The 17520-nt window shown below is 44.0% G+C and overlaps 1 protein-coding gene across 2 annotated transcripts in view; it reads right to left on the reverse strand.

Annotated features, from left to right (window-relative positions):
* Positions 1–17520, reverse strand: part of LAMA5 (laminin subunit alpha 5) — a 670647-nt gene that overhangs the window by 210195 nt on the left and 442932 nt on the right. For both annotated transcript variants that reach the window (XM_069650738.1, XM_069650737.1), the window contains exon 51: positions 13199–13310. In XM_069650738.1, the coding sequence (XP_069506839.1) occupies positions 13199–13310 (112 nt within the window). The remainder of the gene's footprint in view (positions 1–13198; positions 13311–17520) is intronic.

Consider the following 17520-nt stretch of genomic DNA (forward strand, 5'->3'; position numbering starts at 1 on the left):
CCACTGCCTGATCCAGTTTGTCTTCAAAGAGGTTATCAGAATATATGCAAACAAAGACTTTGTCCTTGCCTAGCCCCAAATCGCAGAAGGGGGTCATACTATTGGGCACAATAACCATCTATAAAACGTTGACTGCGATTACGGTGCTTGGAGTATTATAATTTCGAAATAAACAGGTAATTTATAAAAAATCCCTACACCTCCTTTCTCAAAGCAATTAATCTTGTTAGTTGACACATTTAATAAACCTCTGAACCATGGATTCGCAAATTACACACATTCGGCTCCATGGGACATAGGCAGCGCATCAAGATTGGTGTGCGGAATCTTGTTTCTTCCAAATCCCTTCAGGCCCATATTCTTAATACTTTCTGAAGCATTAAACCATGCGAAACAATCCCCCAGTGACATAGCTCAGCGGATTGAAAGCTCACTGTTGCGATCTGTGTGTTTTCTGCAGGACACAGTGTTAGTTAAGAATTTGTGCAGTCCCACTTCTCTGCTTAGTATTAGGTAACCCACCTTTTGGTATAGGTCTGTACTACACAAGTTGGTAGTGTGACTAAGCAGCCAGGCCTATCTCAAGAGTGGCAAATGAGAGTTGTAGAGCAGTACACATGAAATCCGTCAATCCAAGTAACCAAGTAACACTTACACTCTCAAGGTTTCAGTTATAAATATATAACTATTTACATCAAGTTTTAATTATGCATTCTTTAAAAAGGCAATTGGTTGTTACAGTCAAGCAAACTTTGGAATAACTTTTCAACAGTCAATAAAGTTGGTGAATTCTCTTTGGATATGCGAACACTGTTCTCCTACACCATGAAGTGACTTCAATAACCAGGATAGTATTGCATTTATATAGAACACAAATATACTGTTTAGACTTGAGTTTCAGGAAGGAAGACTTAAGGGAAGAATATGAAGGTTAGAACATACTTAAAAGAAAGTAAGACAGTTTAGAATCCTCCCGTTAGGGAGAAGTCTCAAAAATGTGCTAATTCCGTCTACCTTAGAGACCCCCAGTAACTTTGCTGGATTTTGAGGACTTGATTTTTTTACCTGGTGAGAGGGTGAGCCTTCTTCCCCACTCTCTCGTGTATTTTGATGTGAGTTTATACACGGTTTCTTTTTGGTTATGGAGTCCAACCAACTCCATAGGCATCATCTCTTACAATTGTGTCACAAAGCACCTTCAGTGAAGTGCCACAGGGAAGTCTTTCAGATTTCCCATGGTTTAAATACCTTCTCTGGGATTGACTACTGTTTCCCAGAAGAGTGGAGTGAAATTGACTTCACTTAGTCCTGTAAATTTCTAGAGCCAGCACACCCTATCTTATAATAGAGTGCTGGAGAGGTTACTTAGTATCCCCTATGTCTAGTTACTCATGTAACAGTCAGATGTTACCCTTTCCTCTCAGAATGGCTGGTGGCAGTGGTTTTACAGTGAACTACCATGATTTACCCCGGCCGCGAACGGTTTGCAGCTCCGGTAACGTTAAATCGCAGGAGCCATATTTTTCAAGATGGCGCCTGAGCCTCCTTTGTTAAAACCGTTCCTGATCTTCTTTTGTCGCCATTTCTTTGTGGAAAGGTCCTTCGAGTTTCTCTGTGCGCCAAACCAGGTTTGGTCTCTTTGTTCATTCGCCTTTGGCGGGCTTCAGGAGTGAAACCCGCCTCTGGCTCCAGTGTCTGGGGTAGGCAGGAAGTGAGGGAGTTGCCCAAAACACACTATACTTAGTCTCCTAGGAGACCCAAATGCACTCTGTGGTGATTGGCTGGCTGTCCGGCAAGGACAGCCACCCTGCTGGGTGAGTGGAAGTTAGGCTGAAATGAATGGGAGCGAACTGAATAAAAGGCAAGTCTCTTGGCTTGGAAGGCAGAGTCAACCAGTGGACAAAGGAACTGAAGAAGATCACCCCTATTAGGGCTGCCCCTCCCGAGTATACCCACATCCCACCAGTACATTTCAAGGCTGCGCCACGGTTTTTTATACACGGCCGCTCCCACATGGGAACTGACCACCTTACTCATACGCATGCGCGGTGGGTGTCTGTTCGACCTTTGCGCGTGCGCCCGTGTTACCGCAGGCCACCGACCTGCGGGGCACGGGCGCATGCGCGATGGGTGTTTGTATGTCCATCGCGCATGCGCTCCACGTCTCACTCGTACAGCTCCAGTCCACATTCAAGAGACAGAGACGAGACACAGCACATTCAGTGTGCCCATACACGATGGAATAGGTAAGCTAAAGCCCACCTTGGGGCCTCTCCTACCACCCACCTGTTTCCGCCTACAACTCTCTTAACGCTTGTTGACTAGGAATTGTTCCTTTTCTCTTTTCCCTGCCCCCCCATCCCCTCCACACAGGTTCGTGTGCCTGAACTTCTCCCACCTCGGGATAGGATATTTCGCTCCACCGAGCGGTTCCCCACCGAGGGACCCCCCCAGCACCCCACAATCCTGGAGCACTATTAAGAAGGTACTTTATCCTTACCTATACCCTTGCTCCAGTACTTGGTATGTCAGCCACGTGTGTAATTCGCATCATATGCTGAAAATTTCTTTGCAGACAACCCATCCTCACACCAAACCTTTGGGTCTCCAACATCGCCCCCGGGAGCCCACTCCAGAGCTCCCCACCCCTTCTAACGCAAGGTCAGTATATGGGTTCGGAGGGCTCATCCACAGCGTGTAACCCCTCACGGGCTTTTTTAATGTTTGTACATAAAATCCACATTCTGGATATTCAACAATATCCTGTATATTGTTTTTTTTAAACTATAGGAAGACCTGCTAATCTGGGCCATAGAAGAAGGCTGCTATCTCTATACAGCCGAAACGTCCTACGTCACACGGTCCAACATTAAGACCTACGACAGACATTAACTCTACCACCTCCAGTGTGGACGTCGCCTCCCAGCAGTTCCTATTTTTAGGTGTCACGAAGCAAAAAAACGTTTTGTACAAAATACTGGCCACAAAAGTGTTGCCTCTTAGTAGACCTTATTTTCAGGTTCTCTTAAGCAAATGTTGGTTTGGTACAAAACGCTGATGACAAATATGAATCAATATTTTGTTTAGCCTCCCAGCAGTTCCTATTTTTAGGTGTTGACCTTATTTTCAGGTTCTCTTAAGCAAATGTTGGTTTGGTACAAAACGCTGATGACAAATATGAATCAATATTTTGTTTAAATATATAGGTAATAGAATTGAGTTTCTTTTCCTGAAAAAAGTAGTATTGTGAAGTCAACAAACTACACCTCTTTTCTACAATGTGTTCTTTTTGAAAAATGTATAACGAATGCTTAAAGTCCAGCTCAAATCTGGTACGCTTATACAAAAATTTGCATTTATTTCTCTCCCCCTATTCAAATACTCTAATCTTTGTTGCATAAAAAACAGAGTATATTGATGATTATGTTGTAAATGTTTTTGTCTACTATTCCTTTGAGAACTTATGAGACAGTGGGGACGCTATGTTGTAACCTTAAGTAATAAAGGTAAAGAAACTGGTTTTCCAGCCCTTTCAGAATTTGGATTTGTATGTTTTTCCTCCCAAAATGCATAATCTGTTAAGTGAGCAGTACTGGATTTGGAGATGTATGAAAATTGTGTCTATAGTAAATAACTGTAGCTTAAATGTTTGAGGTCAGGACCACCCCCCTGTTCTAAATATTTGTATATGCCCTATTGTCCTGTCCGATTTTGGGGCTATCCCTCAAGTTACCAAAGTTGCTGATATAGCTTAGCTATAATAGGGATCATAAATTGGTCTTATATATTCACGAAAGTGAAATTTGGTTTTTATTTGTTCCCAGACCCGTGAGTATCACTTAACCACTGCCGTTACATCACAGTGGACTCCCCCTCCTTTTACCCTAACCGACACTTGCATTACATAAACCGTCCGAACATGGAGCATACACTCAGCTTCTCGGAGGATCAAATCAATGACATAATTCGGGGCCCCACACTTTTCAACATGGAAGGGGCCCAAGCACATCTAGATTCCACCGCTACAGGTGAGGATCTCCTTAATTTTAAAAAACGGGTCTTCAGAACAGAGGTACATGGTCACTTCCTATGTGAATATTTACGAGCAAACATGGTACCACTAGGCCTAATAATACGTAATGAGCCAGCCCTTTTTCTAGATGACAGGGTATATATGGAGGACTTCAGCAAAATTTCCACCAAATGCAGTAGAGACCTAATGGCTCTTACTATTACAACAGCTAAGAGAATACACATCAAAATGATGACGGACCTTAAAAATGAGGAAAACAAATTTCTCAATGATGAATCGATTGCCAACGCGAGGGAGAAACTTAAAGAAATAGATGCAACCCTTGCCACTTTCTCAGCCCTCACTTTAGAAAGAAAACATAAAAAACTTACCAAGGACATAAAAAACTTTAAACTAGAAAATGTTTACCCTTACCTGGCAATAGATTATAAAGACATCAAAGAAAAAGAAAGAATTGCCAAACAAGGGGGAATTAATAGAAGTCGCCGCAAAGGCGTCTCCTTTTCGGGCTCAGACAACTCGAGCTCAGGATCCTCATCGGGAGATCAAAGCAATTCGGGAGGCAACAACCCGAACTATGGTCAATTCCTACCACCTCCTCAGATGCCTTTTTTAGGGCAAGGGGGCCCCAGAGGCGGGTTCTGGGGACCCCCTCCACCTTTTCAAATGCCGCCTTACAATTTCCCACAGTGGGGTTATCCAGGCAGGAGACGCAGGGGCAACCGAAGACATCAGACTTAATCCCCATATTTAACCTGTCTAATATACCACTCTCCAGAGAAGAGACCTCACTCTTGGCCAAAGGCCTCTCCTATGTACCAACGAAAACCACTGACTGGTTCCAACTGGATGGTGAAATATCCACCTTTTTACGTACGATCCGAAGGAAAATCTTCTTCAAGGATAAAAATGCACCTCAAGAAACAGAGGACACAGGACTAAGACCAAAAAGTGAATTCCACCCAAGGGATAGTGACATCCCTTCTACATTTCTTGCGTTTGAAAAATGCCTTAGACAGGAAATAAAAAAACTCAAGGATATACAAAACCATCACAGAAATAACCTCACCACTGGGGAACAAAAGGCACTCAAATCTTTGGGAAACAATCCCGACATCGTGATAAAAATGGCAGACAAGGGCGGTGGCATTGTGATACAAAGTAGAGAGCAATACACGTTAATGGTCATGGCATTACTAAATGAAGACAACAACTATAAAAAACTCAAAAAAGACCCCACAAACCAGCTGAAAAACAAAATAAAAGAAATGACAAAGTACGCAGTCGAAAGAGACTGGATCTCCGACAAAGAAGAGGCGTTCTTAAATACTGCGGAGGGGAGGATACCGGCGTTCTACGCCTTACCCAAAATTCATAAAAACATGACCCTGCCTCCAGGCAGACCGATTGTCTCAGGTTGTGGCTCCATACTTGAACCTGTGTGTAAATTCATAGACTTCTTTCTCAAACCTCTGTGCCAAAACACACCCACATACCTCAAGGATACCATGATGACTATCAGCATATTTGAAAATCAACTTTTTGATCCCAGCACGGAAGAAATTGTCACTATGGACATCAAGAGCCTATACACGAGTATCCCTCAGGAACAGGCGGTCGAATGCATAAGACAACATCTAGTCCGACACATGATACAGAAAAGAGTTCCAGCTAACTTTATTTCTGAACTTCTGGACTTTGCAATAACTAATAATTACTTTTCATTTAATGAGACTTTTTACCAACAGACATGTGGCACAGCTATGGGGGCAGCGTATGCACCGAGCCTAGCCATCATCTTCATGGCCGAATATGAGGAAACCTACATACTTAACAATGCCAATCCATTCCACAATAACATTCGTTTATGGTATAGATACATCGATGATGTCTTTTTATGGCATGGCAGCAAGCAAGAATTGGCCAATTTCTTAGAGTGGATTAACAACTTAACACAGGAAATCCAATTCACAATGAGCCATGATAATGAGAAAATGAATTTTTTGGACCTCAATATAATGGCCACAGGCGGGAAAATCTCATGCTCAATTTTCAAAAAAGAAACGGACCGCAACACAACCCTACACTACAGAAGTAACCATCCCAAGAGTCTACGTACCAATCTGCCATATGGACAATTCCTTAGAATCAGACGCAACTGCACTGACACGAAGGATTTTAAAATACACGCATCTGAATTACAAATTAAACTTGAAAATAGAGGATACCCCAAAAAACTTCTGAAAGACACGAAGAAAAGGGCTTTATACACACCAAGAGAAGCTTTGTTGACCCCCAAGATCCGGAATCCAGATTCTGAAGACACCATGACTTGCGTCACGACCTTCAACGCCAATATATCCAAACTCAGAGGAACTATTAAAAAACTATGGCCCATTGTCCAGTTGAGCCTGCCAGGAGAACCCTTGCCTAGAATGGCTTTGAAAAGATCTAAAAATCTAAAAGATCTCTTAACACATGCCAGGAACAAGCGAAAAGACTCCAGATCCACTCTGTGGAATATGAGGGAGATTCGGGGGCACCACCCATGCGGCAACTGCTCTGTTTGCAGTCAAACTATGAAATTACGGTCTTTCCCGGTGGATGGCAAAGAATGGGAAATTCGCCATTTCTCGAATTGTAAGACACCGAATGTCATCTACCTCATTGAATGTCCTTGTCACCTACGATACATAGGACAAACATCGAGGCCAGTCAACAAAAGAATTGGAGAACACAAGTCGAGAATAAGATGTAAGATCCATAATGCACCGTTAGTCTCACATTTCCTCGAATATCAGCACAACTGTGACTCCTTTAAATGGTGGATAGTGGATAAAGTGAGTGACAGTTCAAATACCGCCAATGCTCTTAACTTTAAAGAATCCTGGTGGATCTTTAAATTACAGACCACAACTCATGGTCTGAATGAACTTGCCCCTGTTGAGTACTTATAAGCATCTGGCCCCCCGCCATTGGAACCAGCACTGATCTGCCAGCACCATGCTCCGATTCAGCACTTCAGGCTGACAGGTCCCCTACAGAGTTTATATCCAACAGCTCTGCAGCACCAACATCCTAGTATTTATTACCCTTTATGAATACACCTACCATCTACCCTTTGTGATGTAAAACCGGGGCAAGAGTCCGCACGCGTCCTTGTCTCCATGGCAACTGGCCACTGCACTCACGCACATGCACAGCTGTCGATTGTACAGCTGGTGCTGCGTCATGTATCAGAACGTCAGGCTGATGGGTTCTCCTACAGAGCTCACGTAAATCAGAGCTGCTAAATTCGCACCCCTATTAGGGCTGCCCCTCCCGAGTATACCCACATCCCACCAGTACATTTCAAGGCTGCGCCACGGTTTTTTATACACGGCCGCTCCCACATGGGAACTGACCACCTTACTCATACGCATGCGCGGTGGGTGTCTGTTCGACCTTTGCGCGTGCGCCCGTGTTACCGCAGGCCACCGACCTGCGGGGCACGGGCGCATGCGCGATGGGTGTTTGTATGTCCATCGCGCATGCGCTCCACGTCTCACTCGTACAGCTCCAGTCCACATTCAAGAGACAGAGACGAGACACAGCACATTCAGTGTGCCCATACACGATGGAATAGGTAAGCTAAAGCCCACCTTGGGGCCTCTCCTACCACCCACCTGTTTCCGCCTACAACTCTCTTAACGCTTGTTGACTAGGAATTGTTCCTTTTCTCTTTTCCCTGCCCCCCCATCCCCTCCACACAGGTTCGTGTGCCTGAACTTCTCCCACCTCGGGATAGGATATTTCGCTCCACCGAGCGGTTCCCCACCGAGGGACCCCCCCAGCACCCCACAATCCTGGAGCACTATTAAGAAGGTACTTTATCCTTACCTATACCCTTGCTCCAGTACTTGGTATGTCAGCCACGTGTGTAATTCGCATCATATGCTGAAAATTTCTTTGCAGACAACCCATCCTCACACCAAACCTTTGGGTCTCCAACATCGCCCCCGGGAGCCCACTCCAGAGCTCACCACCCCTTCTAACGCAAGGTCAGTATATGGGTTCGGAGGGCTCATCCACAGCGTGTAACCCCTCACGGGCTTTTTTAATGTTTGTACATAAAATCCACATTCTGGATATTCAACAATATCCTGTATATTGTTTTTTTTAAACTATAGGAAGACCTGCTAATCTGGGCCATAGAAGAAGGCTGCTATCTCTATACAGCCGAAACGTCCTACGTCACACGGTCCAACATTAAGACCTACGACAGACATTAACTCTACCACCTCCAGTGTGGACGTCGCCTCCCAGCAGTTCCTATTTTTAGGTGTCACGAAGCAAAAAAACGTTTTGTACAAAATACTGGCCACAAAAGTGTTGCCTCTTAGTAGACCTTATTTTCAGGTTCTCTTAAGCAAATGTTGGTTTGGTACAAAACGCTGATGACAAATATGAATCAATATTTTGTTTAGCCTCCCAGCAGTTCCTATTTTTAGGTGTTGACCTTATTTTCAGGTTCTCTTAAGCAAATGTTGGTTTGGTACAAAACGCTGATGACAAATATGAATCAATATTTTGTTTAAATATATAGGTAATAGAATTGAGTTTCTTTTCCTGAAAAAAGTAGTATTGTGAAGTCAACAAACTACACCTCTTTTCTACAATGTGTTCTTTTTGAAAAATGTATAACGAATGCTTAAAGTCCAGCTCAAATCTGGTACGCTTATACAAAAATTTGCATTTATTTCTCTCCCCCTATTCAAATACTCTAATCTTTGTTGCATAAAAAACAGAGTATATTGATGATTAAGTTGTAAATGTTTTTGTCTACTATTCCTTTGAGAACTTATGAGACAGTGGGGACGCTATGTTGTAACCTTAAGTAATAAAGGTAAAGAAACTGGTTTTCCAGCCCTTTCAGAATTTGGATTTGTATGTTTTTCCTCCCAAAATGCATAATCTGTTAAGTGAGCAGTACTGGATTTGGAGATGTATGAAAATTGTGTCTATAGTAAATAACTGTAGCTTAAATGTTTGAGGTCAGGACCACCCCCCTGTTCTAAATATTTGTATATGCCCTATTGTCCTGTCCGATTTTGGGGCTATCCCTCAAGTTACCAAAGATCTTGAAGAGGACGGCTGCTGCAACCCTGGATCGTTGGTTTGCCCGGTGAAGCCCAGCTGCAGGTCTGAATTGCCAAGTTAGCATCGACAGAGAAGCCCTGCAAGGACGACTTCTCAGTTTGAGTTGGTAGGACCAATCAACTCCCAAGTAAGCCACCTGGACACCCATCTCGGAGCTGGTTGAATTTCCTCAGAGTTGCGCCAGTAAACCGTAGAGCCAGGGAGAAAGACACCAGATTGTGTGCGTTGCTGGTTAGCTGGCCTAAAGCTTTTGGAAGATCCTCCAGACTCCCACGAAGCAGGACTGACCAAGCCTGACCCTGTGCTCAGTCAAGTGCGGGACCTCATATGTGAGGAAAGTCCACCTTCACAGCCAGGAACCGTGCTTATTGCCATTGGCTGTACCGCAAGGAGCTGAAATGCGAAACGGCCACTGAAAGTAAAGGTTGCTGGTTGCCTGCTGTGCCAGTGCAGGAGTCCCCCGACGTCCTCCCTCTTGTCCCCACGATGGAGGCCCAGGAACAGTGAGATCTGCAGAGCTGTACAGGAACAGAAGTCTTCAGCTGCACCTTTTTCTTCTTTACTAATGTACTGTAAAAACTAGCCTAAGAGAACTTACCTCTTACTGTGGAAGTGCTTATAACTTCTGCAATTCACAAGTCTAATCAGCTTGTGGCCCTACATTTGATTCTTTTTGTTCTCAAAGACTCCTAAGAACTTGTGCAAAGACATTTCCATTTACTTACCTGAAGTGCTGCATCCTATACAAAGACTTTGGCCTATTGACTTTGGCTTAGCCTATTGAATTGAATGACTCTTTTCAGAGCGATCTGAAAGTATTTTCCCTGCTTATGACTATTTGTATTTCTTGTGTTCTAATAACCTTTGCCTTTTACTTACTTTTTAAAGAGTATTCTGTATGCCAACAGTAAGGTATTAATGTCCCCAGCACCCTTGTGAGTGAAGTCACCTGTGGGTGTAGGTTGTGTCTGTGGGCCATCCCAAAAGGGCCTTGTCTGATCCAGAAACTCAGAGTGTACAGTACTGAAGTGTATTTGTGTGTTACTATTCTTTTGCTCCCTTCTGAAGAAGGCTTTATAATTGATAAATACATTATTAATTGTGTATGCAAAGCACCTTGAGTGTAAGAGTGTATTTGCATTCCTGTAACTGTGAATCTTTGTGTAACTCCACTACAGCTCACATTTCCCCTCTTGAGATAAGCCTGGCTGCTCAACACGCTACCAAAACTGTAGTACAAGCTTATACAAAAGGTTGGGTTGCCTATACCTGTAGTCATAGCTGTTTGTAGTGTTCCCAGAGGGTACTGCATTCAAACTTTGTCTAACACCTCCAATGAAATCTAGGTAAGCCTTTCCCAGCAGAAAGTGTTCAACAAAATTCAAACTATGAGGAACAAGCAATGCCAAAGTCAATGGATTCAGAAAGGTCCCTTTAGGGAGCCAGGGCATCCAAAGTCAATTTGGACAAAGTCTATAGTACTGATGCACTTCTGGGATACAGTCTTTCACAAAGTTAGGTAGTTCAGGAAAAAAAAAATCACTCAAGGTACACAAGCTGTTTAGCCTGTTCAAAGGGAGTTGCAATCAACTCAGGAAGTTAAGCAAGTGCAATTTGAGTGAGAATGCACGACTTAAGGCGAGAAGGTAAGTACTGCAAGCCCAAACAGTACCTATGGTTAGAAGGGGTCCAGCTGGATTCTGTCTTGCTACAGCCAAGCAGACCCTGGTTCCTGAGCCTACGTCGTGAGGACAAGAGGGAGGGCTCCTAGCAGCAGTACTCCGGAAGGTCGCCGGCAGCTACGGGCTCTTCGATTCAGTGGCACGTGGCGGTTTCAGCGCTTCGCAAACAGCACTGATGCATAACGAATATCTCCGGTTGGACTTTCCTTGCTCCCTCGGTCCTGGACACTAGTGAGGGGGACTCTGGATCGGGATTTCCTGCTTCTGCAGTGTCCTTAGGAGGCTTCTGGAGCTTTTGGCAGGATTCGTTCCGCGGACGTCGTTGCACTCAGTTGTGGAACCTTGACCCCCTGGAATTGGGCTTCTGCAAGACTGGAGAGGCAAAGCTAGTTGGAGATTGCGCCAAAGTGGAGTTAGTCGAGGGGCTAGTTGGTCCCACCAGCTCAAGGGGAGAAGGCGTTCCGTCTGGAGCTTCTATGTCGATTCGAAAAAGGTCAGCACAGCAGCAGGTACTACGATGTCCAGGTGGCTTCCCTTCACGATTTCTGCTTCGGATGTTTCTTCCAGTGGTCGACTGCCTCTAGTCCCAAAACCCTCGCCTTTTAATTAAGTTTCCCATTCATTCACAGCCTAGGCTGTCAATCACACAGTCACACAATCACACTGTCAATCCCATCAGGACTGGTTTCATTTAGGCATTCCTAGTGACAACGGACAGGGGAATTTCAGGACCCTCCCTCACTTCTTGCCCTTCCAGACACAGGAGCGGGCTTCAGTGCTGAATCCCACCAAAGGGAAAACAAACAGGGCTCAAATCCGCCTCAACGCACAGAGTAAAAGCCAACAAAGACCTCAAACAGAAAATGGTGAAAAAAAGACAGGGGCCATTTTGACAAAATGGACACCCTTGGATGTTTTACTGCAGCTGAGGGTTCAGCCTGCGGTAAATAAAGCACACTGGTAGTAAAAATTAAAATCACTGCCACCAGCCATTTAAAGTAGTGAGGGTAACAAAACAAAATGTACATTAGAAAGTAGGATAAGGGGCTACTAGGTAACCCCCAGCACTCCACATAAAATTGTGTGTGCTGGACCTACAAAGAAAAAAAAGGCAAGTAAGATCAATTTCACCTTATTATTCTTGGGAACTGTAGTTCACCCAAGAAAAGGTATTTAAACCTTAAGAGAAATGCAAACGGCTTCTCTGTGACACTGCACGGAAGGTGCCGTGTGTCACCATACAAAAAGTAGATGCCTATGGAGTTTGTCAGACTCCAAAAACAGTGAAAACATTTAATCCTCCTGATCAGGGAAAAAGAGGGAGTGAGAAAAAGTTCCCACTCACTCAGGAATTAAAATTAAAAAGTCCTAATTCCAGCAAACGTGCTGGGGGTCTCTAAGGTGGGAGGAAATTAGCACAGAAATGAAAATTCTCCCTAATACACAGGTTTGTATCCTGGCATGGCCAACTTAGCCTTTCATCCTTCCGAGGTGGATAAATGAGTACCATCTTCGGTTGTGTGATAATTGTATGTTAATATGTTCTATGTACAGCGCTTTGAGGAAAGCGCTATTTAAATACATTATAATTCTACCTCTCCTCTCCTCTCCTAGATTAGTGATATTTTACTGATTGCTTGGAAGGGAATGTTGACTCTGTTCACAGAAAAGTAGCCTACTGTGGTTGTCCAGCATACTTAACTAACATGTGGACCACTCCGGTGGTGATAGTGCGCGGTATAAATGTCCTTAATCATGAACATTAACATTAAAACTATACAGAGGACCAAGGAACTTTGAATAAATCCATAAAACTGAAAGTATAAAGTGTTTTTTTAGCTTCAAAGTGGATTTTCTAAAAAAAAAGATCACATAAGAAAACAGACAGGATGGAGGTGGAGGAGGGGCCAATGGAATCCGGTAATCTGTTAACATTCAGTTTCAAAATGTTTCAGTTCTGTTCTCTCTGGACACAGCATGTTGTGTATCATGGAGTGGGGCTAACGGGTGTCCCAGGAGAGCAGATAAAACCAAGCAAATATAAACATAGGTTGAATCGCTAACACCATAGCCCAAGAATTGCACCTGGTGACTCATCAAAAAAAGTAGCATTCTGCTATTTTATTTAGACAATCACAAATACATTCATGATTGTAGGGTGAACCATTCCCTATGTTTCACAGGCAGACTGAAATCCAGGCCCGTTTTATTTAATTCAGGCGCAGCCCCATCCACTTAGGCTTTATATCAATAGGTAACAACCTCCATGTTGTTATCATTCTTAGCATGAAGAGTGACTAATGGAAGGTCTCAGACAAGGTCACATGATTGCTTGCACACTTACCAAGGATGTGCTTGTGAAGGCTCAGGATTTTCTTCAATAGGGTGTCTGCATTCTTGTGGGTTGCATCTGTATTGTCCCTGATGGCATTAGCTGTTTGGTTGGCCAATAATGCCTGCAAAGAAATCAATTTGTTTTGAGAAATCATGTAGGAGCTTTATTACACACGATCCCCACGTATAAGGTCAAGCAGACATTTGGGGATAGAAGAAAAAAGGATTTTCTTCGAACCTGCAAGATTTGGACAAGCTCTTATTGAGAAGAACATGACATTCCAGAGGAGAGAACCAGCATCTGAAAATCTGTTACCACCTTTGAAGAAGCGGTGGCTTTTTTGGGACATCAATCAAAGTGAAATTGGACGACACAGTTGCCATGTCTTTTTATCTCGTCTTGGAGCAGGGCCTCTTGTTAGGGGTGTTATCTTTAAGTCCTACTTGGAGGTAAGATTTTAGTAAGCTATCCCAGTGGTTTGTAGATCCACAACTTTTAGTATCAGTCTGTACTACTCAGATACATTTGGAGAGGGGCAGAGCAGTCAGGCTCATCGTAAGAGGAAGATGTGAGCTGTAGGTGAGTACACTGACCCTAGATAGTAATACACATCAAAGAAACCCTTACACATACATTTATATTAAAATATGGATTATATTTACACAAGCGTCACTGTTAAATACTTAGCACAATAAAACACACTAAGGGATACTTTTCATTACTTTCAAAATGCCACTTAGTTGGTACTTGCTGAACATGTACATTTGTTACAGGAGTTTGACAGGTCTACCGTACTATCAGTAATAACGCGCACCCACAAAATGATACGGTAATTGCATTTAGTCAGCATACACATATAAGATAGTGATTTCTGTCAAAGAAAACAGTTGGTTAGTGTTGTCCTAGGAGATCTCTAGGTTCTAGAGGTGCTTTTCCTGCACAGCAAGTCTCTTGTCCAAAACACAACCATAGCTAAAAGGCAGTTGAGAGGCTTAAAGTCTTGAAAAGCAACAGAAGTTAAATGTTCCTGTGGCTACTTTCTAGTCTCTAGGAAAGAAGATACAAGAAGACTTAACCAACGTTGGAGACCCTGTTAAAGGACTTGCTAGAGGGGCACAAGCAGCAGCTTGAGTCTGAAGTAAGAGGGGGTTGCCCTGGACACCTCTACGTGCACTCCAATGCTCTGGAGCGACTTTATGGACTAAGGTAAGCACTACCTTTCCCCCCCACAGTATCTTAGGTTTGAAGAAAATGTTTGTGGTGGATGCTCCGCGATGTTGCAGCTCTGGACCAGACCTCTGGATTCCTCGTTCTGTTGACAGGGCAAGAGATCTCAGCAGCAGCCTCGAGGGAGGACCTCTGGCACGGCTTTCAACATCTTTGGTCACTCTGCGGTTTTGACGCTTTTCTGCAGCACCAACAGAGGACGCGATTTCCCAGTCAATCTTCTTCGTTTACTCCAGTGCCGCACTCTGATGAGGGGATCTGGACAAGTTGGATTGGGTCTCTGGAGTATCATTGAGGGCTCAGCAAAGACTTGGACGAATTCAGCCTTTCCACGACGATGCACTCGAAATGGGCAGCAAGTCTCCTGGTATTGGGGTTCGGCAGCTGGAAACTCACAGGACCTCGGGAGATGGCTCAAAACAAAGTTGGTCTTGGGAGTGGTTCTCACCAGTGAAAGGGAAGGAGTCGTCCTATTCAGAGTTCCTCAGTCTCACAGAAAATGGGGTCAGGACATCAATGGTCGCTTCAAAGTGTTACAAAGGCTCTGCAGGTGTGTCTGGTTGGCTTCCTCTTTGGTTACTTCAGCTTCCAGTAGTGGACTTGTTTTTCACTTCAGGAGCCTCACCATTTTTACAGTTCCAGGACTCACTCTGTTAGGCAGAATTGCATGCATCCCTCTGGGATCACCACATACAATTAGGACTACAGGTGTAAGCAAAACCAACCTTTGGTATAAATCTCTGCTACACAGTTTGTGGTAGCGAGCTGAGCAGCCAGGCTTATCTCAACAGGGAATGTGAGCAGTACAATGATGTTACACAGAGGTCTTACAATCACAGTGGTTCAAGTAGACACTTGCAGTCAACTTTTCTTGGTAAAATACTTATTAATTTATTACACAGTCATTTAGAAAACATTCACTAGAAGGAGGCAACTTAACATTATACACAAATATACTTCAATACAAAACCAATGAGTTTCTGAGCAAATTAGGCTCCCCTGAAATAGGAGCAAAATGGCATTTCAGTTAATTTAAATGGGAGTAAAAAGGCACAAGGTAATAGAATAGATCACAAATACTTTCTTAGGCAGTGCAAATAGTTTCAGTTCACTAGAGGACTCGATTCAGTTCAATAGGCCTAGGCCAACATCAATGGGCTAGTGTCTTGGATAGGAAAGAGCAGTTCTTGTAGTAAACGGTAAAGTCTTTGCCAATGTTCTCAGAAGTAGTTTGTACAAAAAAAATAATCATGTTGGGTCACAAGCTGATTAGGCCTGCAAGTAGGGAAAGTTCCATGAACTTTCACCGCGAGAGAGGCGTTCTCTCAATCGGGTTGGCACAAGATGAAGCTGAAGACGTTGGTTCCTGGCAGTTCCTGCAGATCTCACTGTTCCTGAGCCTCAGTCGTGTGGACAAGAGGGAGGACGTCTGGGACTCCTGCACTGCACAGGATCATCAGAAAACGCTGACAAACTGGAGTCACTTCAGTTAGAGTAGCTGTAGTCAAGTACACAAGCTGGTGTCCTTCTCCCTGGCCAAACCTAACCAGCTCAGAGAATGGTATCCAGGTGGCTTACAAGTTGATTGGTCCCACCAACTCAAAGGAAGAAGTCGTCCTTGAAGGGCTTCTCTGTCGAGGTGAGCTTGGCGATTCGGACCTGCAGCAGGGCTTCACCGGGCAAACCAACGGTCCAGGAGTTGCAGCGGCCGCCCACTTCCAGCTAGTCTTCGGTTCTTTCGTTCCAGTGATCGACTGCTTTCCAGTCCAAGAGACTCGCCTTTTAAACAGTTTTCTCCCTTTCATTCCAGCCTAGGTGCCACTCACCCAGAAGGGTGGCTGTCCTTGCCGGACAAAAACAAAAAGGTATGGGCGGGCCTTGCCGGACAGTCAGCCAACTAATCACGCCAGAGTGCATTTGAGTCTCTTACGAGACTAAGCACAGGGAGTTTCAGGCACCTCCTTCACTTCCTGGCCACCCCAGACACTCCGACGCCAGAGGCGGTCTTCAGTCCTGAAGCCCGCCAAAGTCATAGAAACAAAGGGACCAAAACGGGTTTGATGTGCAGAGAAACTCTAGAAGGACCTTTCCAAAAAGAAATGGTGAAAAAAGAAGACCGGGATACGTTTAAACAAAGGGGCTTAAGGCCAACATCTTGAAAAACATGGCTCCCACGATTTTTAACTACTGGTGTTCGCGGTCTGGAAAATCATGGTAGTTCATTGTAAAACCACTGCCACTGGCCATTTCGATAGGAAAGGGTAGCATTTGACTGCTACATGAGTATCTAGACACAGGGGATACTAGGTAACCCCTCCAGCACTCTATAGGAAGATAGTGGGTGCTGAGTCTAGGAATTTAAAAAGACTAGCAAAGTCAATTTAACCTTACATTCTCTGGGAAACAGTAGTTTATCCCAGAGAAGGTATTTAAATCTCTGGGAAGTCTAAAAATACATCCCTGTGTCACTGCACTGAGGGTGCTGTGTAACACACATGCAAAGATGCCTATGGAGTTATCTTAAAACTCCATAATCAAAGAACACAAGAGTAAAGCACACATCAAACTACATGAAAGGGTTCATAGTGATAATGTAAAAAAAAAATGTCGACTTACAAAAATGTTGAAAAAAATTCGACATTATTGCTTTTCTACATAATTTTTTTCGACATTTTATTTCGAAATTTTGACTGTCGACATTATTGGATTCGACATTATCACTGACCACCACATGAGAGCGGGGAAAAAGGCTCACACTCTTTCTGGGTAAAAAAATCAAGTCCTCAAAATCGAGCAAAGATGCTGGGGTTCTCTAAGGTGGAGGGAATTAGCACATTTATGAGATTTCTCCCTAACACTCGTCCCCCCAGACTAAGGGACAGGAGGATTTAATCCACCCCTGGATGAATCTCCTTACTCGGTCAAACATTCTGGAGAGACCTTCAGCATTTTGGCGATTACACCCTAACCTGTGTTCAATGGTAAAATCAAGCCTCTGTAGGCTGATTGACCATCTTAACAATTCAGGATTTTCCCCCTTCATCTGCATTAACCATCCCAAGGGTTGGTGGTCAGTCTGAATCACAAAAGTAGATCCATACAAG

The sequence above is a fragment of the Ambystoma mexicanum genome, chromosome 3p (genome assembly GCF_040938575.1).
Source record: "Ambystoma mexicanum isolate Mex_15411 chromosome 3p, UKY_AmexF1_1, whole genome shotgun sequence".
Lineage (NCBI taxonomy): Eukaryota > Metazoa > Chordata > Amphibia > Caudata > Ambystomatidae > Ambystoma > Ambystoma mexicanum.